The sequence below is a fragment of the Ostrea edulis genome, chromosome 7 (assembly GCF_947568905.1).
Source record: "Ostrea edulis chromosome 7, xbOstEdul1.1, whole genome shotgun sequence".
In the NCBI taxonomy this organism is placed as follows: Eukaryota; Metazoa; Mollusca; class Bivalvia; order Ostreida; family Ostreidae; genus Ostrea; species Ostrea edulis.
Window position 1 is genome coordinate 20,457,068 of NC_079170.1, and position 24,067 is coordinate 20,481,134.

The window sequence follows — 24,067 nt, forward strand, 5'->3', positions numbered from 1 at the left end:
ATGTGTAGGAATTTCAAGTTTGTACAAAGGAAGAAACCCCTTCGCTTCCAAAGGGAAACATTCAAGAAAAGGGAAATGTGGAAGGTAATGAAAGATAATGAAAGGTGGAGATAACTAACAGTGATCAATATCATTACTCCTAAAAGTAATGTAAAATAGAGAGTTGGGCAAAAACAGACCCCTGGATATACTAAGCGGTGGAATCAGGTGCCTAGGAGGACAGATCATCCCCCGTTGACCGGTCACACCACCAGTTAGTCCCATCTCTTTATCAGGTAAACAGTGCAATCTGCAGTCAAATCAGTGTGCCAAGAACGACCTAACAATCGGTATGAAACACGTCAGACAGCATTTGACCCAATGATAGGTTGCATTGGTAAACTAGATCATTATAACGGCCATAGAATTTGCGAAATGCTGACTTCAATCGAGATTGTTTAAACCCCTGTAACATCAATCTGTTTGCAAGTAGCGTGTCTCGATTTAAAAACTGATCATACGTATAACAAGTTCTTGTGTATTGAATCAGTTGAGATAATGGAATATCACAGCATAAATATGGGAAGTTGACGATGGAAAAGTTCATCTCGTTTGTTATAAGGGTGTATCGAGTCGAGATATTTATCAGGAAATTAGTTTGAATAATTATAATTTGGCCTGTAATCTATCCTTCGGTGCCAGTTGATGTAAAATTCATGTGATAAAGCTATGTACTGAAGGATAAAATAAGAATATGTATACTGTCTGATAAGATAAAATACCAGAACAAAGTGTATAACGAGCATCTAGAAACTGGTCACTTTGCGCAACATTTAGCTTAAATATGACGGAAACTGAAAAAGACTTTGACGGTGATGAAGATATGATATGATGCCGGGCTCACGAAGGGGGAATTATGATTCTGAGAGTAGTGACGATAATATACGCCTAGCAAGTTCTCACACAGAACAATGGACATGACGGAACATCCGACAACACAGACGACGTGAATACCAATATAAAATCAGCAAAAGACACCGAGGACAAAAAATCAGCAAAGGACATGATGAAAATAACAGAATTAGCGAATGGCACAATGAAGAACACAGAATCAGCGACAGACATCATAAACAGCCCAGCAACAGGCATGTAATGTATTTCTCAAACGGAATATCGTAACCATTAGTTCGTATCAGATCTCCGATTGAAAGTTGCAAAATATGTATGTCTGTTTACTTTATGCTTTTCATTTTACGCTGCATGCGTTATTACTTTGCTTCTCTGTTTTAAGTTTAGTTTTATTTAGCCCATTTATAATATATTTCCAAGCATTAGTTGTTTGAAATTGTTCTATAAATATATAAATTAATATCAATTAATAGTAACTAAGAATATTTATTTTAGACAGCAACACATTTCTATTCAAAACTTTTTTCTAGCCACATTTCTTTAAAATGTTACTCTCACATGGAATGGAAACTTTACACTTTTAAATTCGAGACAGGCTGCTAACAAATACGTTCATGGTACAGAGGTTTCAACAATCTCATTTCGAAAATTATATGGTTAATATACTGATCTAGTTTGTCAATAGAAACTATCATTGGGTCAAGTGCTATCTGAAGTGTTTCATGTTAATTGTTAGACTTTTCTTGGCACACTGTTTTGACTTCGGATTACTTCGCTTACTTTATCAAGATATAGTGCTCTCGACGGGTATCAAGATATATTGCCCTCGGCGGGTGTGACCGGTCGACTGAGGATGCTTACTCCTCCTATCTACCCGATCCCACCTCTTGTGTCTCCAGAGGCCCGTGTTTGCGCAACTCGTTATATTGTATTCCTTATAGGAGTTATGAAACTGATCATTGATCGTTATCTTCTCTATTTTGTATTGCTTATAGATCTAGGAGTTATGAAATTGATCACTGTTCGTTGCTTCGGCTTTCTTTGATACATGGTCTACTTAAGATTGACAGAATGTGTCTGATTTAATCCAATTGTTGTTTCTCGTTACTTGGTATTTTGTAAAATGTTCTATGTCGGTCCAGAAGCTCATTGGAGCTAATGTTTTATCATTGTTATGACATGTTGACTTAAAAAGCCTTCCATATTTCATGTTATCATGAGCAATACTGGTTAATTAAACACGTAACAATAGAATATAGCGAGTTAAGCACCAGGAAGAAGGGGGGGGGGGGGCAATCACAAAAAAGGCTGTCCTGGTACTTGTCTGACACTGTTTATTTAGAAAGAAAAACAGTTGTCCAAACACCATTTTCGTTAGAGGTGTATCGTTCAGTAAATTCAGTACATAAGTTCATTCCATCTGTTCAACTTTGCAAGGAAGAAGAATCCCTCCTTCGTTGCTATATGTAAGTGTCTGGGGATTGATGGCAATCATGATACAGCACTGTGAATATTTTGGTGCTGTCCTCTGCTACCAAACATCATAAAATTAACTAAAAAACTCGTGTTTTTAGTTCCAAGGTTCTCGTTTGCGAAATTCTGAAAAATAATCTTTAAGCAGATATTAATGAATCGTCTTTAGCCAGAAGTAATTGATATATTGTGACGCATAATTTTTGTCGTAGTTGCAATGTATTTAGAATATATAGATGCGCTATAATTGTATCGGTATTCATATTGGTGCTCATAACCAGTTGAATACACAATAGTTTTTCAGTATGTGAAAATGGGATGTGAGCGTTTTGTATTGTACAGTTGGTAATGAATTGTATTTTACTTCAACTCTACGTGTCTGAGTTCAAAATACTACGGACCAAATAATGTATTTTACTGAATACTAATAAAGTATTCATGTATTACAAACCCTTGCATTAGATAAAGCTAGAAACCTCAACAAAATCCCCACTCTAACCTTTGTACCTTGAGGGTTAGATAGTGCAGTCTTGGGGAGTTCATATCGATTCGCTCAATGTAACAATATTTTTTCACTTATTAAACTGGATACCTGATGGAGATTTATATTTATCTTTTTAAGTCATCTACCTGTTAGATTTATGAAATTATACTGGCAGTTGTTTAATATTTTAAGCCCATCGTTTACCGTAAATATTTTAATGTCTTATTTTGTGTTTTAGGTATGCCTATTATCTTCTGTACATTTTTACCAATGTGTTTTCGTATTTTCCAGATATTTCATTACTTCTATTTTTTTAAATAGTAAATTGTCAAAGACCGATTCAGTTTTGTCTTGTTTTAAACAACAAAAAAAAAAAAAAAAAAAACCTTCCTCCCGGAAGAGCTCTCAAATTGTATAGTTCCGATATACAGTATTGAACAGTCACATCATTGCTAAGCGGACTGTAAACACAACGCTATTTGCATTTTCACCCCGGATGATGTGACGTGAAACTCTCATATGTTTTGTACAACAAAATTGATTAGAAAGACCAGCGGCGTTTGGGCGTAGTTAAGCTCATCATATCAAGCTGATGGTGTTAGTTAACTACATATATAAAAATATATTGATGAAAGCAAGTATATTTGGGTCAACCCCCCATTTGGAAATGTACATGGGCTAAAATGTCAATATTAAAAAAAAATCCAATCCCTTACTTACTGAAATAGTTTTCATAAAATAGTAAGCATCAATATCCTATCACAATTCCATAGCAGTCTTGGTTTGCTTACATCAACATAAGTAGCAAGAATATTATGAAGATTTACGTAAAATAACGCACAAGTGAGAATTTTCTGAACAACATATTCTATCTATTTTGGAACATAAACTGTACGTCTTATTGATTCTGTTTTTATTTCGAATTAAAAAAACCGACTTTGTTTACACAGTTTTTAAACTTCATTTTACACCAGGAATCCAAACTTGGGCTTAATTTTATTATGTTTTGCCGTTTTGACGATTTTACCGATCGTCTATACATACTAAACCGCATTCGACGACATTTAGTTTAGTGCCATATTTTGAGGACCGGTATACTAGAAGTGGTCCAATACTATGGAGGTGGATAAAACTCGGTGTGATGATTGAGAAACTTTGGGCAACATTGAATACGCCTCTCACGATAAAGACCTTTCACTAGAGAAGAAGCATTTATATGTTCAGCGGATGAGTAATGGAGAAATATGATACTCTGCACTGCGTTCATTTGCGTGACTTCACTCGGTTCTAAGTATCTACATATAAATGACTGTTGTTGTAACATATTGCTCAAAATATAGTATAAATTTGACTGGATAGATAGTTTTGCACAACTGGTGACACACTGACGTCGGAATGAAGACCGTGCTGGTTTCACTAATCCTATTATCGTTTTTGGTCCTAAATTTTTTTGGTTTTGTTGAAGGACACAAACAGAGTGACACAAGTTTGAATGCCGTGGAGTCTTTGATCTACAACAACGCGGAGGCCACAGTGAAACTGGATTCTACCGAACTGAAACAACTCATCCAGTTATCGACAACGGATAAGGTATTCTTTAATATGATTATTCATTCCTTCTGAAAAACTATGAACCTGTCACAAAGGGACTTACACCTTTACGGGGAACCCCCAACCTGGGTAGGTTGGAAACTATAAACATTGATAGAGATCAATTTTATTAAGAAACCAGGTGAAAATCAATCACTTATCAATATTGTTTGGAGACCGTTTTTCTAGCTTTTCACAAGACCTTTTTAAGTCTCCAAAATTAAACGAGATCATCCATTTTCCGCAACGAATGTATTCTAAGTATTGTATTTGTAAACGAAATAACGTAGTAACTATAGCATTTCTTTTATATCTTCAATTATACATAATTCATCAACTTTACTTGATCTTCAAAATTTGGACTGAAAGTTCAGCATGGGTTTTTTGAAATTAATTAAATACTATTAGAAGTTTTTGTTCAAAGTATCATTTCTAGAGGTGAAAACGAAATCAGTTTCAGCTAGATGTTAAATATGTTTTGTTTTATCAGTGCCCTGTTGATAGTCTTTGACCCTTTGACCCCAAAACAATATAGCTGATAAGCGTATCAATACTTCTTTGCACGTTACGTCATTTGCGACTTCAGACAAAGGTCAATTGGGGCAGTTGAGTTTTCCTTTTTCGCCTGGCAAATGTAAGGGATTACTATGTGAATTATAGCTAATTCTTGAGTTTTAATACAAGCGTATGTGTTGTCCTACCCTTGAGCATTATTGTAGTTAACCACAATTGATAGGAAAATGCAAAATCGAAAAGCTACAGATTAGACATTCACAAAGATCAACGTTGGGAAATACATTTGTTTACAAGATGACGGACAGGGGACGTAACTTGCGCCTATTGTTGATACATGTATCTTGTCTCATGTACTATCATTGTTGTAATTCAAATTAATTCAACGCCAAGAAGTAATAATACATGCTTGTGATATTATAAAGCTCTTTAACTGGATGGGCTTCTATATATATCCCAAATGTCGTTGCCGAGGTATAGACTATTTGTGAAATACAAGTATTCAAATTATATTGCTTTATCGATTCCAGGTAGTAGACTACTTTATGACTACTTTTCTTCCAACAGTATGTTGGAATTCCCATGGGCACGAGTTGTGCTCCTTTGTTAGCTGACCTGTTTTTATATTCATATGAAACAAGATTTATAAAAAAAAAACTTCGACGTGAGAAGAAAAAATCTCTCGCTGTGACCTTCGGTTCGACTTTTGGATATATCGATGGCGTTGTGTCTATTAACAATGATAGCTTTCATTCATATGTCGATTTGATATATCCCTGTGAGCTCGAAATAAAGGACACCACAGAGTCGTCCACTTCTGTTTCATACTTAGATGTTCTATTGAGGGTGTCCATTAACGGCAAACTGGCAGCTCAGCTGTATGACAAACGGGATGATTTCAGCTTCTCCATCGTCAACTTTCCACATTTATGTAGCAATATTCCATTATCACCTGCATATGGTGTTTATATATCTCAACTGATTCGATATGCAAGAGCTTGTTCTGGGTATAGTCAGTTTTTAAATCGAGGTAAGCTACTGACAAACAAGTTGATGGTACAGGGATTTCAACAGTCTCGATTGAAGTCAGCATTTCGCAAATTCTATGGTCGTTATAACGATCTAGTTCGTCAAAACAACCTTGCATTGGGTCAAATGCTGTCTGAAGTGTTTCATACCAATTGTTAAGCCGTTCTTGGCATACTGATTTTGACTGCGGATAACTCCGTTTACTTGATCAGGATATGGGGCTCCCGGCGGGTGTGACCGGTCAATAGGGGATACTTACTCCTCCTAGGCACCTGATCCCACCTCTGGTGTGTCCAGGGGTCCGTGTTTGCCCAACTATCTATTTTGTATTGCTTGTAGGAGTTATGAAATTAATTAGTGTTCGTTATCTTCACCTTGCATTCACCTTTGTTTTTATAACAGCGCTTGATATAATCTTATATTCAATTTAAAGTTACGATCGTACCTTTGCAAATTTTGCAAATATCACCATGAATATTGCAAATTTATAAGAAAGAAACCTTCAAGATTTCTCAAATGATATGTATAAGTAAATAGATAGTTATAGTGTTTAATTCCATAAAATACCATAATGAGGCCACCTCGACCATCATTAAGATCATGACCACCCTTACTCCTGAGATTCAGCCACTACATATGATGGTTCTATGTCTCCTTTTGCTAAAGATAAAATTGAAAAAGGTTAAAAGACGGATAGACAGAGAAACAGACGGACTGGGATACCCAGACGGCAATAAGGCCTGTCAAAAGATGAGTGGGAAATCCCAGAGCCATTACACTGAGAGGTATGCATATTGCAACATTATCAGAGTTCCTGCAAGTGATAAACGTAAACTAGACTTTTCTTTCAGGGATTTTGTCAACACGTAAACCACGAGTGAGTTTTTCTGTTTATGTTTAATCGAAACACCTGATAATAAAGACTGGTAAGACAGCGATTTATGACGGGATCCTGACGAACGATGGGAATGGATATGACGTCAAAACAGGAGTCTTCACGTGTCCTGTAGCGGGTACCTACATGCTTGTTGTCGACTGTGTTTTGTTTGTATAGGTTGAATTTTGTTGACCCAATACGGAAATGTTTGATTGTATGCTAATTCATTCTGAAAGATCAACATTATAAATGGATAAACATTGTAAAAACAAGAGTGTAGTAGGATCTGTTCATACAGCAACTGCTAACGATGGCCCATCTTATCAGCAGTTAAGTAGAACCGTCATTTTAAAGGCAAGAAAAGGTGATCACGTTAAAGTAGTTAGTGGTTGGAAAAGCAGCTACATCCATGACGGTCACTACTCAGTTTTTTCAGGAACTTTACTGTACTGAAGAATTAATGCAGAAAATAAATTGTAAATTACAAGTCATGAGAATGGGGTAATAGATAAAAAGATACACATGTGTGAATCTTGTTTATTGTCGTATATAACTCATCAGAAAGCATTAAAGATAAGAAAATGCTGAGACGTACATGTACATTGACGTATCATTTTAAAGAATGACCATGTATCCACAGAAAAAATGTTGCAAATGTTAAAAAAGCAACGACGTGTTAAAATTTTTCTGTAGAATAACTCATTTTCGCTAAGTTCGTTAATTTTTATAATCATCTTGTTAATGTGTTATGTTTGTATAGGTTGAATTCTGCTGGCCCAATACGGAAATGTTTGATTGTATGCTACTTCATTCTGAAAGATGAACATTATAAATCCTATAAAGAATACAAAATTGCGAGCAGGGCAAACACGGAACATGGAAACAACAGAGGTGCAATAAGGTGCTTAAGAGGAGCAAACATCTCCTGTTCAGTCCTATATCGTGATCAAAACACGGAATAAATCATTATACATAGAACGGTCTTACAGTTGGTATTAAACACTTAAGATGGCCTGCAATCTAATGTCCGGATATAAAATGTTGTTAATAACGACCACGGAATTTGAGAAATACTTACTTTAAACCCCGTTACATCACATTATTGTCAGAACTTCTCCTCGGCTCAATAGTTGATGAAACCCAAAACTACCCCTTGATGATAGTTGGTAAAATGGGTAGTAAAAACCGGGCCGGGCCGGGTCAGATCACCTTCGGAATCCGAATTTTTTAGTTTTCTTCGTTATCTTATTTTCGTTTGGTGTGAAACTTCTTAATCATAATCTGGATGATACATTGGATCTTCGCTACAAAAATTACCGCATAATTTTGCTTCACTGTGAAAATATCAATGTTTGTTTATTTCAGGTTGGTAAAATGGGTAGCGAGGGAAAATACACATTTTTCTGCGATTACGGTTGAACTATGTGACACAACAATGAAACTACACATGATTTAGATAAATATTATGATAATTTATCACCAAAATGCTGTAGCACTTGTTATGCGAGTCTTATATATTTAATATTCACGATTTATTAAAACCCGGGCCAAAAGGAAACCGGATACGGTAACCCGGGCCATATATTAAAATTCCGAATAAAATGAGAATGTTAGCTATCACGTGCACGATCTCATGAAACGTGACATTGCAGGGTTCTTATCACTTGGAGGTATCCTCATAAGAACCATCTCTTTAATTCAAATTTTAACCTAACTACAGGTAACTCTCGAATTATCGCCACTCAAATCATCGCCATTTTCGTTATAACGCCGCATTTTTCTAGGAACAGATTTCCTGTTACTTAAAACTCTCGTTAAAACGCCAAATTCGCTATCGCCATTTGCCACAGTGTTTTCATTACAAAAGTATATTTCAACGTGTTAATTATCTCAATAAACCGCCATTGGTGCACGTGGTCAGTGAAGCAGTAAATTGGTCATTATCAATCTCCGGCGTACACTCGGACAGAAGGATCCCAGTAATTGTTGTATTGAATAAACAAGAAAAATACTCAAAATGAACTGTAGTCAAGTTGTTAATACATCAAAGAAACACATTTCAGTTTACATTGTATCTATGGCTTCGTCACGAAAGAGGGTCCTGTTAAATTTCGATTAGAAAAAGCAGATAATTACGTACCAAGGACATCATCAAAAATGTAATCATTTTTCTGTTTTATGGGAAAAGGCTATGTCAAAAGAAGGACAGTGGGCGACACCTTAGCAGCAAAGGATCGCTCACTTACATAAGTATTGTAAATAGAGGAAATATAACTCTTACATATAAAAGAACGGTAACTTCATTTCTTCAAGATGGCAGTAATTCAATTCATCGCCAAACTCGTTATAATGCCATAATTTCATAAGAACAAAAGGTGGCGGTTTATCGAGAGTTGACATGTATCATTAAGTTACTTACGACGGCATATGAATTCGTGCCAATTTAACCTAGCAGAAAAAATAAAAATAATCGTTTCTACGATTTATTAAATGGTAGAAACGATGTAAAAAGTCGTTTCTACGATTTAGAAAGTCGTTTCTACGATTTAAAAAGTCGTTTCTACGATTTAGAAAGTCGTTTCTACGATTTAGAAAGTCGTAGAAACGATTTTAAAAGACGTTTCTACGATTTTTAGGTCTCGGGTGACATTGCTTGTCGTTTGTCATCGTACGTTAACAATATTGAACATTTTTATCTTCTTGATAAGTATGATCATTCCAATTTCTTTCAAATTTGGTATGAAGCATCTTTGGGACAAAGGGGACATAAATGGTAAATTTCAGGACTGGCCTTAAAGACAGGACAAAAACTGCCTCAGAATTGAATAATTTTCAACAATCTTCTTCTCTACCAGCACATATATGTAAGAAAAACTAAATGCATAGTGGTGTAGAGCAGGAAGGCCTACCAAAATTGTAATTTTCATGATCCTCAAATTTAACTTAAAATTTAACAAGCATATGCAGACTTACTTGAGTGCCATTTTGAAAATAAAATTTATGTACATATACTGTGTTGTTAATTGTTTCATTTAAAAATTAGATATATAATACCATCATTTTATATTATGAATATGCACACTTCATATCTTGATGTTTTAAGATGTTTTTAAAATATGTATCTTTTATTAATGAAGAAATGAATACTAGCACTATAAATACAATATTTTAAGTCATTATTAATCAGATCATAATCAGTATGGTTAAAATGTTTTTAATTTTTAATAGATTACCATTTTTTATTATTTTTTATTTTAATCAGGCATGGTATACAAAGTAATTAATTGCTCTCCATATAATCCTCTTTAAACCCTATCTTCAGTTTAAATATTCATAAAGTAGGCATAATTTATCAGTCGGTGATATTTTTTTAGGACCATTATTATTGGTTAATTAATCAAAGCATTAGCAATTAAATCGGAATAAATAACGCCGGCCCGGGTCGACCGCATCCGGTTTCCTTTTGGCCCGGGTTTGGAAAAATCGCCGATAATTAAGATAAAAGGCATTTAAATGGTCAAATAATGCATTAAGTATCAAATTTAACTCTATGTGAATTGAAAAATGCTAGGTTTTCAATAGCAGATGCATATTATACAGACAATATGCAATAATGTGTGTTTTGGTCTCGCTACCCATTTTACCAACCAGATTTCATACAATCATTGAATTCCTTACCTATAGGTAATATTATGTGCTAAAATTTGTGGCAAATACTAAATGTATCATTGAGAATATATTCCGTAAGTTTCAAAAGAAACAATGACATATCAACGAAGAAAACTAAAAAATTCGGATTACGAAGGTGATCTGACCCGGCCCGGCCCGGTTTTTACTACCCATTTTACCAACTATCCCTCTTGATTAACAAAAAGTTGAGAGACAGAAACACCGTATGCAGAGGATCATGGATAATTGCTATGTAAATATGGGGAGGTGACTGTTATTTACCTGGTCATCATATTTGTCATACAGTTGCGGTGTAAGTTAGCCTATGTTGCCTTTAACGTGTGTGTTCAACAAATAAAAACACCCCAAAGTGAAAAAGATGAGGAAGAAAATGTTGATGTTTATTTCGATTTCACTGAGACTGAGATTGAAAATACGGATGTATATTTAATTGTTGTTGTGAAATTTAGAAATTCATTTCAAAATTAAGGATTATCTCCCTCACGCATACCTCTTATCCACTGTTTTGGCACATTGTTTTTCCCTATAATAGCTCTAAAACTTTATGGTTATTTCGGATTTCAAACATTTCGGTTGAATATCACTGAAGAGACATTATTTGTCGAAATGCGCATCTGGTGCATCAAAATTGGTACCGAATAAGTTTTACATCATGACCCCTGGGTCGTGAAATCTGCTGGTGGACTGTTAGTCCCTGAGGGTATTTACAGTTAAGTAGCTAGGTACTTCGTTACTAGCTTGAAAATAATGATGTATATTTAATGGCTGTTATGAAATTTAGAAATTCATTTCAAAATTAAGGATTATCTCCCTCACGCATAGCTCTTATCCTTATACGAATTTGACTCCACTTTTTGGCACACTGTTTTCCCGTATAATAGCTGTAAAAATTCATTGTTACTTCGGATTTCAAACATTTCGGTTGAGCATCACTGGAGAAACATTATTTGTCGAAATGCGCATTTGGTGCATCAAAATTGGTACCGTATGATTTTAACAATATAATAATGTGTCCCTTCATCATTTTGCATTGCAGCAATATTTTTAGTAATGGAAAATGGTTTTGATACACACCAGGAATGAATTATATGCAATATTTGACGATGGGGAGTAACGTTTTAACATGCAAGTTAAAATCTAACAAAATAATTTTATTACAAGGCATTCAATGTAGGTACAAGTAGTGATTGTTCCTTCGCCAACCGCCCGACATTGCAATTGAATATTTCGGGTCTTCCGAACAAAACTGAATTCAGGTGTCACGGTAGGTGATGAGGAAAAGATAAATTTCTGATACGTCCTTGAGCACCATGTACATGTCAAAATTCATGACACATTTCTAGAACTGATGACATTCCCTACAAGAGGGACAAATTCACGACACATTTTCTAGAACTGATGATGTCCCTACAACAGGAACAAATTCACAGTTTGAATGTAAATAAAACTCCTGAAGAACTCTCGCCGCCAATTTGCCGCAAGTTTGCGGTTAACATATTTATTTCCCATAACTATTCACCAAAAACGTTTGCCAGTAGTGGCAAACTTCTGGTAAACATTTGCTGCTCGCGTTAAACACCTTTGTAAAGAACTAGAGACACAAAGTACTAAAATTGGTCCTTTCGCCAAAATAAATGAGACTTTCACAGTTGATGCTCTAGGATGTATAGGTTATAGAACAATTCATTTTACAACTATATCTTTTCTAGTTTTCGTTTTACAGTCGTTTAAACTTTGTGTTGTTTTTCAACAGAAAAGCTATATAACGTCATGATGTTGACGTTATGAGAATCACAGTGTAATACACAAAAAATGGACGCATAGGTTAATATATATTCTTTGGGCTTATTTTGGTTGTAAATCACAACTAATAAAATACTAGGAACTTGTATATTTTCTATCACGATGTTTAAATTTGTTATATATCCCCCTCCCCACTACATAACACTTTATAATTTTTTCCCGCTGTATTGGACATAATTGAAAAATCGTGATCAAAAATTAAAATTCCTTGCAGTGAAAGGACCACAGCAAATAGTATTGGTTTACCGTCTATCTCAAAGACGAGTTTATATTTTCAAGTTGCATTTATATCTATTCGTATCAATTTCCATTAAAATTGATATTAATTGACGATAAAAAAAAGAGAGACAACTGTATAATTTTGGTTAAACTTGAGTAATTATAGTAGCTAATTAGAAAATGGATTTTTTGAACATCCACCGCGTAAACTAAATTTTTAAAAATAAAACACGGTGGACCTTTAAAATTATCGGCACCTCTGAAGTCTTAATTTTCTGAGCGAAGTAGACCTTTAAGTCCACGGAGGATCTAAGTGGATATCTGGCATATGTGTCTCCTTTGTGCCAACGTGCACCTTCGTGTGATAAAAAAAGATAATAAATACTAAGCGAAATATTAGTGGGTGAAAATTAAAACGTATAAAACGGCGTTTTGTATATATTAATATCATTTAATGATATATATTATTGTAAATTTGAAATAGTAATTTAATTCTAAAAAATGCACCTTCACTGTCTATCTTTAAAGAATTGTCATACTGATTTGATAACTTACTTAAATTGTTTACATGTTGGAGTTTGCTATTCGAAACAATTCATCTTAATTACCCTTAACTTATGACGTTCGTTATGTATTAGTTTTTCATGTCTATATGTTTGAGTGGACAGTGTCGCTAAATGGATTTTAATTTTCTCTAAGTAGAAACCTCAACATGTTTGTAAATCGGGATTATTTCTTGTATATAGATATATCAAGATATTGATACATATCCGTATGCAGACTTCCCCGTAGACGTTCACACCTAATTTTTCGACACCCCGTACACAAACACCTGTACGTGTTAGTCGGTACATTGTTTCACCAAATAAGAGACTTTCAGGATCATTTGACTTTAAAAATGAACAAACGAATATCACATGATATAAATTGGCAATGATTTCAATTTGATAAATAGCATGAGTTATACCAGCTCAGAGAAATGTGGACCATAAAATGACAAATAAAAGCATTGAGTTTTGGGTCCATTTTGCTCTTCGTGGACTGAATACATTTTGTTATCGAAGATGGAAAAAAATTATTTTAAAAATGCCTAGATTGTCCGCTTGCATAAACATGTATTACGGTGGTAAAAAAAAAACTAGTAAATCCAATGAAGTTGTTGTAATATAGATTATATATTTATTTTATTTTTGACTGAGAGGGCGTTAGATAGCTAGGCACGTAACATCGATTTTAAAAAGAGAGGGGACAGTCCTAACTTGTGCCAGTCGAATAATTTAACACGAAAAAAGGGAAATTAAATTTATCAGAATGAAGTGGAATGGTTAATTAATAAGAAGAATATTGTTCATTTCAAGATTTGATTAAACTTACCGTACCTGTATACAATTACTGATGCTCTCTCTCTCTCTCTCTCTCTCTCTCTCTCTCTCTCTCTCTCTCTCAGTTATAGATTCAGTACTGTTGTATAGCGTGTATGAATAGAAGCAACTAAAATGCAAATCGTCAAATCATTTTGTCTATATTTTTTGTGTGTAAACTAGTTGCATTTGACACCGATATTTCAAAGCAGCAGACTTGGATGGGTCGAAACTGCACACTTAAAGAAATTGAATTCGGGAGGGGGATTGGGACAGTTTGAGTGGATGAAGACCACACACATGTACACAATTTAAGGTTTTGAAGATTGGTCAATTTAAGCACAATTTCCTGTTGCTATTGTAGGCTGGATTATTAAATTAAGATATATTTATTGGCAAAACACATGTCCAGTTTATTAATTGGCAAAACATATATAATATAGCATTCAGCCCGTATGTCATAATTTAATTTTACTTGTATCACGCAATTTGACTTGTTGAGCAGCCGAAAAAAATATTTGTTTATATTGTATAAATGTAACTTGGTATGGGGACATACCTCCTTGACAACTAAGACGACACTACTTTTCCTTTTCTAATTTTACATTGGACAATGGAACACTGATGCGTTGATAGGCCTTCGAACTAGGCCTATAAAATAGATAATCAACGAAATTAAACATGCACAGTAAATACTGTATTGTCTTACCCCCTCCCCCTAAAAAAACAAAAACAAAACAAAAAACAAAACGCACAGTCTTTGTTTACAAGTAAATTTACATTAAAAAAAAACTCTTGACATGTACGACGATATCATATGTGAAGTTAAAAAAAAACCCGGTATATCGAGTATTTTCATATGGGGGTTACTTGATCGGCCTATCGAATCATAAAATGCGTCATGAATGTCTTACAACAGATGACGTCATGTCTCATCGATAACATGTGTATTGCTATCTATGAATTGCTTACAGAATTTACTGTGTCGGATTTAACTGGCGATAATGCTGCATGTTATGGTAAGTCATATTGTAGTTTAAATCTGTTATTTTGAATTCCATTTTGCCTGACCAGGTCATGTTAATATTCAGCCCGAAAATTGGATGTACTGTAGGTCAAAGAAGGACTCGCTACCAATGTATGTGAAGTTAGGTTAAATAAAACAGTTATTTCGAATGTTGACAGTCTAAAGCTGCGTAGTAACAATTTTGTAAAATAAATAAAGCAAAAATTATTCGATGTGATATCAGTACCATACAAAAATACTTGCGTGAAGCCTGAATATTTTCTGATATATCCCAAAGTGACAGAAGACGCCATGAACATTTCAGTCACTAGGCCTAACAGTTTCGGTAACTCGTTTCGTTCAATGATAATGTTTATGATAATAATGTAAAACTGCCAAAATTGTACACAGTTTTTTAGCAACGATGCAATGAAGATGCTTTGTGAACGACTTTTAAAGATGAAAACAACTAGGTATTGAAAATGAACATATATAACCTAGTAAAAGGGCCAAACAAGCTGCAACCGAAAACTATTATTAGGTGAGGGGATTTACCTTGCTTTAAAAATAAACACCGAACTAAAATGACCTATACATGACACGAGATAAAAAAAAAACCTAGTTTCTTTCTCCATAAGATACTTAAATCAGCCATATTATCTGTAAAATTCAAGTTTACCACAACCAGCGCATTATAACCGTGATATTTTTCAGCAATCTGGAATATCGTTTTTTGAAAAATAAAAATAGTGCTCCTAGCTCACCCTAAAATATTTTTGCATGTATGTTCAATTGAAAAGGTGTATATTATAAAAATACGTTAAATATTTTGGGCGAGATGAAACCAGTATGCCAAAATCTTTACAAAATAACCAGTTTTTGGTGAAAAATGACAAAAATACGGTACCATATCCGGTTCTAGTATGTATACAGCTTTAGTTGTGCTCCTATTTCTAAAATCTAACATGTTTTTTTAAACCCCGGATTCTGATACATATTTATAACACCAATACGACTGTTCAACATTTACTTTCATTTTTATATATTTTAAGGGCCATAATATGGGGTTTGTGAATCAGGTTCTTTAAAGAAAAAGTTTATCACTTGTGACAAACAATATGGCAATATTTTGGCAGATAATGGATATCAAATTTCTTAATTTTGTTTGCTAAATACAATCCAATTCAAAATAATAAACTTGAAAGATAAACATCAAAATGCGTTATAATAGTTTTCAGTTTTATAACATGTACAACACAATTATGATAGAGACATGAACACAATCTATTTAAGAAATAGTACTTGAAATATGACTATGGGTCTCTTGATATATATGCATGTTTAAATGAAGGTTTGTTTCTCTGTGTGAGTTCAATGATTTTGACGTAATGTTCTTGATATTTGATATTTTCATAAGATGTGTTTGCAAATTACAAACTTAAATCTAACAAGAAATCGACAGAAATTTTGACTATGGATTACTCCTTGTACTTGATCAAGATACAGAGCTCACGGTGCGAAGGACGGGTGGACACGGGGTGTTTAATCTTCCTAGGCACCTGATCCCACCTCTGATATATCCAGGGATCCGTGTTTGCCCAACTTTCTATTTTGTATTCCTTATGAGTTACAAGATTAATCACTGTTCGTTTTTTTCACATTTCATACCATAATCAAGTGAAGAGTATTCACATTACACAGAAATGTTTGACTGGAAATATTATGAACTAGTTTATTTGTAACCGACGATTGCATTTGCTGAGTTGACGTGAACAAATAGTTAAAATAACTAACCTCCACCCCATTGAAAATAGAAGTTGGCAAAGCCTTTTATTGCTTTAATAAAATGCAATGTTGAGGTGTAGGCCTTCTATGAAATAGAAAATCAGCGGAATAAAACGTGCACAATAAAATACCTTTATCTCGATGTCAAACAAGTTTTTCAAATAATGTTACACAAAAGCACTATCGAAAAAATCAAATTTTCCTTAGGGGTGGGGGTAGCTTGATCCGGCTTCCGAAGCATAAAATGCGATGTGTCTTGAAAATATACCAGATTACGTCACATCACATCGATTGGCATGTGGATCGTGGTTTGTGCAATGCCACAGAAACCGGTAATTTTGTCAGTAACAATCATTGCGGTAAATTTGTCACTACCAATCATTGTAGGGGCTATACCATATCGATCCTTAACAAAAACAAGAAATGAAACGAATTTTTACTCGGGAATTCAATTCAAAATGACTCTCAAAATCTGCTTGTGGCGTCATCCAGCCCAAAGATCTTTTTGATCCAGTAATTTCAAAATTCATGTCGTTGATCCTCCATAAAATGATCCTCATCGACGCAAATGAGGAATTTTCAACATTTTTTGTGACCTCAGAATATGCTTGCAGTTTAGTTTTGATTATTGTCAACCCCAGACAATCTATTTTGAAGATCAACAGTTCTATCCCTGTTGAAACATTTTGACGTTGGTGTTGAATTGACAATGTGATGTACATTTTGCCTTAATTAAACAAATATTTTAGACAAGGTGTATTTATACATATAACCGTGTCATTCATAAAGACAGCGAAATAATTAGATTATCACCAGTTCAAAGTATCTTGTCACGTATCAATTATGTACTCAATTATCATTCCGTTTGCCAGACTTGTTTGGAAGAAGTGTTTGCTGAACAATTGCTAGAACTGTTTGCTGTAAACATTTGCCAAAAGTGTTTTACCGCAAATTTACCAAAACTATTTGCTGCAAATTTGTCAGAAGTAGATCTATCAATGTGCATGTCAGAATTGAATGCCAGAATGCTCTCAGCAAACTTACCAGAACTGTTTGCCACAAAACTCACTGCATGGCAGTTTTGAATTTGCTGTAAACTTGAAGTAAACATTTGCTCGGGCGCTGTCACAAACTAGTAGCAAATTTACCTGAACTTTTTGTCGCAACCTCTGTATCAGTCTACCTAATAATTTCGCCGACTGTTGGATAAAATACCTCACGATAAAGTAAAGCCTATACTTTTTGACATCATAGACTGTTGCTTCTTCAACAAAAATGGAGAAAACATATTATTCATACATAGTATATGCCAGAATCGTTGTGTAGATAATTTGACCAGCCCATTCATGCTGTATGATCATGCTGAATATACTTGTATGCTTCAATGCAAACGTATGGAGATATTTGTGTCCTTAGTTAATGGTTAAAAACCGTCCAGACTTGACTGGTTTTATCAGCCCTACCCACTGCTGGTTGTTTACTTTGTTAGTTGTGACCTTCATAAACAATGAATACCTAAGTAATCATTCATGTACAGGAGAGAGAGAGAGAGAGAGAGAGAGAGAGAGAGAGAGAGAGAGAGAGAGAGAGAGAGTGAGAGAGAGAGAGAGAGAGAGAGAGGGAGAGAGAGAGAGAAAAGAGAGAGAGAGAGAAAGAATGATACAGACTGATACACATTTTTGTAAGTAAAATGTTTGTTATAGAAAGTAAAAGTATAATTGCTTGTTCAGGAGAAAAAAATAAAATCTTTGTATGAAGCGACGTGTTATCAATGAGGATATATTAGATATAATAAATAATCAGGAATGTGATACACGTAGTGTGGCTGTTATTAGAATAAATATGTGATGACTGAGATTTTATGAATGGTACTTCACTGACTTTTTTCAATTATCCTCAACAAGGTCTAAAAAATACTACCAGGACAAGTTTATGGTACAGTATGTATTTGTGTTGCTGTGGATATTGTTTTTCAGTATTCTAGAAGAATGGCAACAGTTTGTGTCAAGTTTGTTATCAAATTACCCTAGAGATGAAGTGTAATATTTGTCGTCGCGTGCGGTTTTCACGGCTGTGTATTTTCAATCACGAGGAACACTGTCTAAGTCGAAGTTTGGGTAGAGATAAACTGTTCCTTGAATAGGAAATTGTCATTATAAATGAAGCCTTTCATTCTTTTTTAAGTGAGCAGCAGTTCAAGTATTTTACCAGCTACAAATAAAATACATCATTATATCAGAAAAGTTACATACAAATCTTTTTTTTTTCAAATCGTCCTTTTGTGCATTTTTATCACAAATTTTAGATGTTATAATGTGTGGTTTGTAAAATTCAGAAGTTTTACAAAATAATATATTTTTTGAATAGACATCAATCAACAAATCACGAGTCATAAGAAAAACATTGGTTATATTCTTTACCCAAATGAAAGGATTACAAGAGTTTCAACGGTGCACTGTTTTTATATCAAAGTAGCATTTAAAATTGTTTCACATTCAAGTGACATTGCAATGGCCTACATTTTTTCACAAGACTATACGAAATGTTTCCCCCTGATTACATATGGCTCACACACATTATAGTTATTTCGGATTTCAAACATGTCGGTTGAGCATCACTAAAGAGACATTATTTGTCGAAATGCGCATCTGGTGCATCAAAATTGGTACCGCATAAGTTTTACATTGCGGTTCACAGTTGATGGTGTCATGAAAGGTAACGATAACGAACAGCGATCAATCTCATAACTCCTATAAGCAATACAAAATATGTAGCTGGGCAAACACGGACCCCTGGACACACAAGAGGTGAGAGCAGGTGCCTAGGAGGAGTAAACATCCCCTATTTACCGGCCACATCCGCCATGATATGTTATAAATGAGGATATATAACATATGATAAATAATCATGTACGTGATACAATTAGCGTGTTGTCGTTAGAAAAAAATGGTGATTGAGTTTTTATGGAGTGTACAGACTTTTTTCAATTCTAATTAAAAGCTCCAAAGCTCACACCCACCATGAGTCCTATGCCTTGATCAGGTAAACGGGGTTATCTGTAGTCAAAACCAGTGTGCCAAGAAGGATCTAACAATTGGTATGAAACATGTAAGGAAGCATTTGAACCAATGATAGGTTGTATTGGGAAACTAGAGCGTTATAACAACCATAGAATTTGCGAAATGCTTACTTTAAAGCTTTGTACCATCAACTTATTTGTGACCATTGGCAGAACAAACTATTGCGTATCGAGTCAGTTGAGATATATAAACACGATATGCAGATGATAATGGAGTATTGCTACATAAATATGGGAAGTTGACGATGGAGAAGCTGAGACCATCCCGCTTGTCATAAAATTGAGTTGTTAGTTTGCCGTTAGTATCTACTTTTAATAAAATATCTAAATATCAAGCAGAAGTGGAAGATCCTGTGGTGTTTTGAGCTCACGGGGATATTTCGAATCGACATATGAATGCAAGGTAAAGATAACGAACAGTGATCAATATCATAACTCCTACAAACAATACAAAATGAAAGTTATTATTGTTGATAGATGAAACGTCGTCGATATATCTAAATGTTGAATTGAAGGCAAAAGCAATAGGTTCTTATGTTATGACGTAGAGGTTTTTAAACCAATCTTCTTCATATGAATATAAAACAGGTCGGCTAACAAAGGATCACAATTCGTGCCAGGGGGAATTCTAACAGACTGTTGGAAGACCTGATCACCAAAGATCCCGGAAATATTCTCTAGCATATATTTTATTTCAACTTCAAAGTACTTTTGTGTGTAATTAGAGTGGTGTTAAACAAAGTAATTGTTTGGATGACTGATCACTAGATATGAATATATTTCCTTTTTCCAGTTTTGTTGAAGAAGCAACTGTCCATGCTGTCAAAAAGTATAGTCTTTAATTCAACTTGAGGAATGGTCGTGTAAAGTTTTAAAAAGTCATATGTTTTGATGTTGTTGACTTGAGAAAGGTTTTGCGATTTTAAGTTTTCTTAAAGTTCTTTAGACTTTTATAAAATCCACTTTCGATTTTCACCACTTCTTGCATATGTATTTGCATAATAAGTTTAAAGTTACTCCTTCACGGTTGTTAATATTTTCGTAAGGAGCAAAAATGAGGTCTTGGTAGAGCACTTACTGGATCCAGCGATGTATCTTTGTAAGGATTCTTTATGAAGTTTTGGAATCCAGTACATGTATGGTAACTCATATTCATTCGACCTATGGACTTGGATATAAAATGTGTCAAAAACTGAAGCATTGTCTTGAAGAATTTCATCTTTTGAAAGGGCAATTGAAATATAAGTACAATTACCAAAACTGAAAGTAGTTCCAAGTTCGTTTAAAATACAGTTGTAATAATGAGCCTTATATAGACAATGTTGTTACAAGCTTTGTTAGTTGGAATCAAAATAAATTCCTCATGTAACCTATGAAAGGTGAAGATAACGAACAGTGATCAATCTCATAATTCTTACAAGCAATACAAAATAAATGGTTGGACAAACACGGACCACTGGACACACCAGAGGTGGGATCTGGCTCCTAGGAGAAGTAAGCATCCCCTGCTGACCGGTCACAGCCGCCGTGAACCCTATATCCTGATCATGTAAAAGGAGTTATCCGTGGTCGAAATCAGTGTGCCAAGAATGGTCTAACAATCGGTATGAAACACGTCAGACAGCATTTGACCCAATGATAGGTTGTATTGACGAACTAGATCGTTATAACGACCATATAATTTGCGAAATGCTTATTTCAATCGAGACCGTTCAAACCCCTGTGCCATCAACTTGTTTGTCAGTAGCTTGTTTCGATTTAAAAACTGACCCCCGTATTCATTATCATTATTGAATTTTATTAATATTTTTGACAACCAAAACACAAAAACATGCAATTAGATAGGCCTAAAACATACGTGCAATTTGCAAAATGTACATTATCAATTTATCATTTCACACTGAATAAATGTACTTGTTGCGAAATGTACACCAGGTACCAATAAACAGAACATTTTATTGATCTCAAATTGGTATCTCCAGTGCGATATGTTTTCGAGTGTGATTCAATCTTTTGAAAGTTAAATTTTGTGTGTATCAACTTACATATCATCTTGTATATTCGTTTAATCATTGTACATTTTACCCTTGGATGACATATTGTTATATTTTAGGAGAGGGACTTGTAAATTGTTAAAACCTGTTCCCAGTCTTTTTTACTGATACTGATATTTAAAAAATATGAAAAGAAAACACAGAAATCTTCCGTAAAGCTTTAGCTTCCAAAATTGAAATAGAGTCTCAGTAATCGGAAAAATTGAAATAGAGTCTCAGTAATCGGTGTATATATATATATATATATATATATATATATATATATATATATCGTTTTCCTATCTGTTCACTTCATTTTTGGACGCCAAAATCAAAGAAGATGATCCATATTCCGCAAGGAATATATTCTAGGCAATGTATTTGTAAACAAAATACCATAGTGACTATACTTTTTCTTAAATATCTTCCATTATATATGGTTACTCCACTTTACTTGATCTTCAAACTTTTGACACTAAGTTCAGCATGGGTTATTTCCATACCACTAGAATTTTATTTCTAGAGATGAAAACAAAAATCAGTTTGAACTAGATTCCAGAGATGTTTTCTTTAATCGGTGCCCTGTTGATATAGCCTTTGACCCGAAAACAATTATAGCTGACACATGTATCAACACTTCACCACGAGTTATCTCCCTTTGTGGGTTCACTCAGATGTCATGTGTTTTCTTTATTTACCTTATCAAATGTATGATATAATTACTGTGGATTATAGCGAATTAGTGATTTTTAATATACGTTTATGCATTGCTCTATCCTGGGGCAACATTGTGACTTACTGCAATTTATGGAGAATATGCCACATTTCAAAGCCAGGGATAAGAAAAATACAAAGGCCAGCGTAGGAAATGTTATTTCTTAAGACAGCCAAGGGACGTACCTAAGTGTTGATGCAAGTATCGTATCCCATGTACTTTCATTACTGTTGTAATCCAATTTAATTCAACGCCAAAAAGTAATCATACAATGAATATGCTTGTGATATATATCTAAAAGTTTTTTCAATTGGGCGAATTCCTATATATCTCCCAAACGTTATTGCAGAGGTAAAGACTATTTGTGAAATTTTTTTTTAGCGCTTTATCGACTCCGGGGTACATGTGGTGGAATACTTTAGGTTTGCTTCTTGATTCACTATTTTATAGCAGAGGTTGATGTTATCGTAAATCGTGTTGAAAGTTGTGGTTTTGTATTTGCAACGCTTTGCAAATATCAATATGTATATTGCAAACTTTAAAAAAAAAATGTAAGATCTCTCTGATGATATTCAGAAGTTATTAGACAAAGGTGTTTATATGTTATATCCCCAAGATCATTTTTTCACCTTCTGATGCCATACAATTCCAAAATGAGGCCACACCTACCAACATTTAGATCATGATCACCCTTACCCCCAAGATTGATCAGCCGACCAAGTTTGACGGTTCTATGCCTCACTGCACTAAAGATAATGTTAAAATGAAGGATATACATACAAACGGATGGACTGGAAAGCTCATAACGCAATAAGACATGTCTAAAGATGGGCGGACCCATAGCAATTTTGCTGAAATATATGCATATTGCAACATTGTGAGAGTTCCTTCAAGTCACAAACGTGAAATATACTTTTCTTTCAGGTACTTTTTCAAGACACAAACCACGAGTGAGTTTTTCTGTTTATGTTAAATCGAAACACCTGACACTTGGAAAAGGCCAGATGGTGATATACGACGGAATCCTGACGAATGATGGAAACGGATATGACGACAGATCAGGAATCTTCACGTGTCCTGTAGCGGGTACCTACATGTTTGTTATCGATTGTCTCTCTAATAAGCCAACATTGATACAGATTATACTGAACAAGAATATGGTTGGATCTGCTTATATATCAACAACTAAAGAAATAACATCTTATCAGCAGTTAAGTAGAACTGTCGTTTTAACGGCAAGAAAAGGTGATCACGTTAAGGTAGCTAATGTTGAGAAAGGCAGCTTCATCTACCAGGGTCACTACTCTGGTTTCTCTGGAACTCTACTGTACTGAAGGATTAAAACATTTAAGGAAGTTGGTTTCTGGCCTTTTGGGCACAACTGCGCAGGATGCTACAACTAAGTACAGTGTATCTAGTGATTCAATACTGATCCCATTGGTGCAAACATATTACACATTTATTACTGAACCCTATCCAATTGAATTTTTTTGTGTCAATTCAAATCTTTAAAGGGTTTAAT

At 34.5% G+C, this 24,067-nt stretch overlaps 1 protein-coding gene across 1 annotated transcript; it reads left to right on the forward strand.

Annotated features, from left to right (window-relative positions):
- LOC130048617 (uncharacterized) lies at positions 1–23,879 on the forward strand. The gene is made up of 6 exons (XM_056145602.1): positions 1–84; positions 932–1,124; positions 4,311–4,435; positions 6,644–6,762; positions 18,695–18,726; positions 23,470–23,879. Exons 1-6 carry the CDS (start codon positions 1–3, stop codon positions 23,877–23,879), a joined length of 963 nt encoding a protein of 320 aa, XP_056001577.1.
- Positions 23,880–24,067: the final 188 nt, after the last annotated feature.

What these genes read in the sequence shown, in the direction of transcription:
- LOC130048617 (XM_056145602.1), top strand. Translation starts at nt 1, where the DNA reads ATGTGTAGGAATTTCAAGTTTGTACAAAGGAAGAAACCCCTTCGCTTC. An exon ending in AGTTATCGACAACGGATAAG is followed by an intron (nt 4,436 to 6,643) that starts GTATTCTTTAAT and finishes CTTTTGCTAAAG; the next exon opens with ATAAAATTGAAAAAGGTTAA. An exon ending in CAGAGCCATTACACTGAGAG is followed by an intron (nt 6,763 to 18,694) that starts GTATGCATATTG and finishes ATTGTTTTTCAG; the next exon opens with TATTCTAGAAGAATGGCAAC.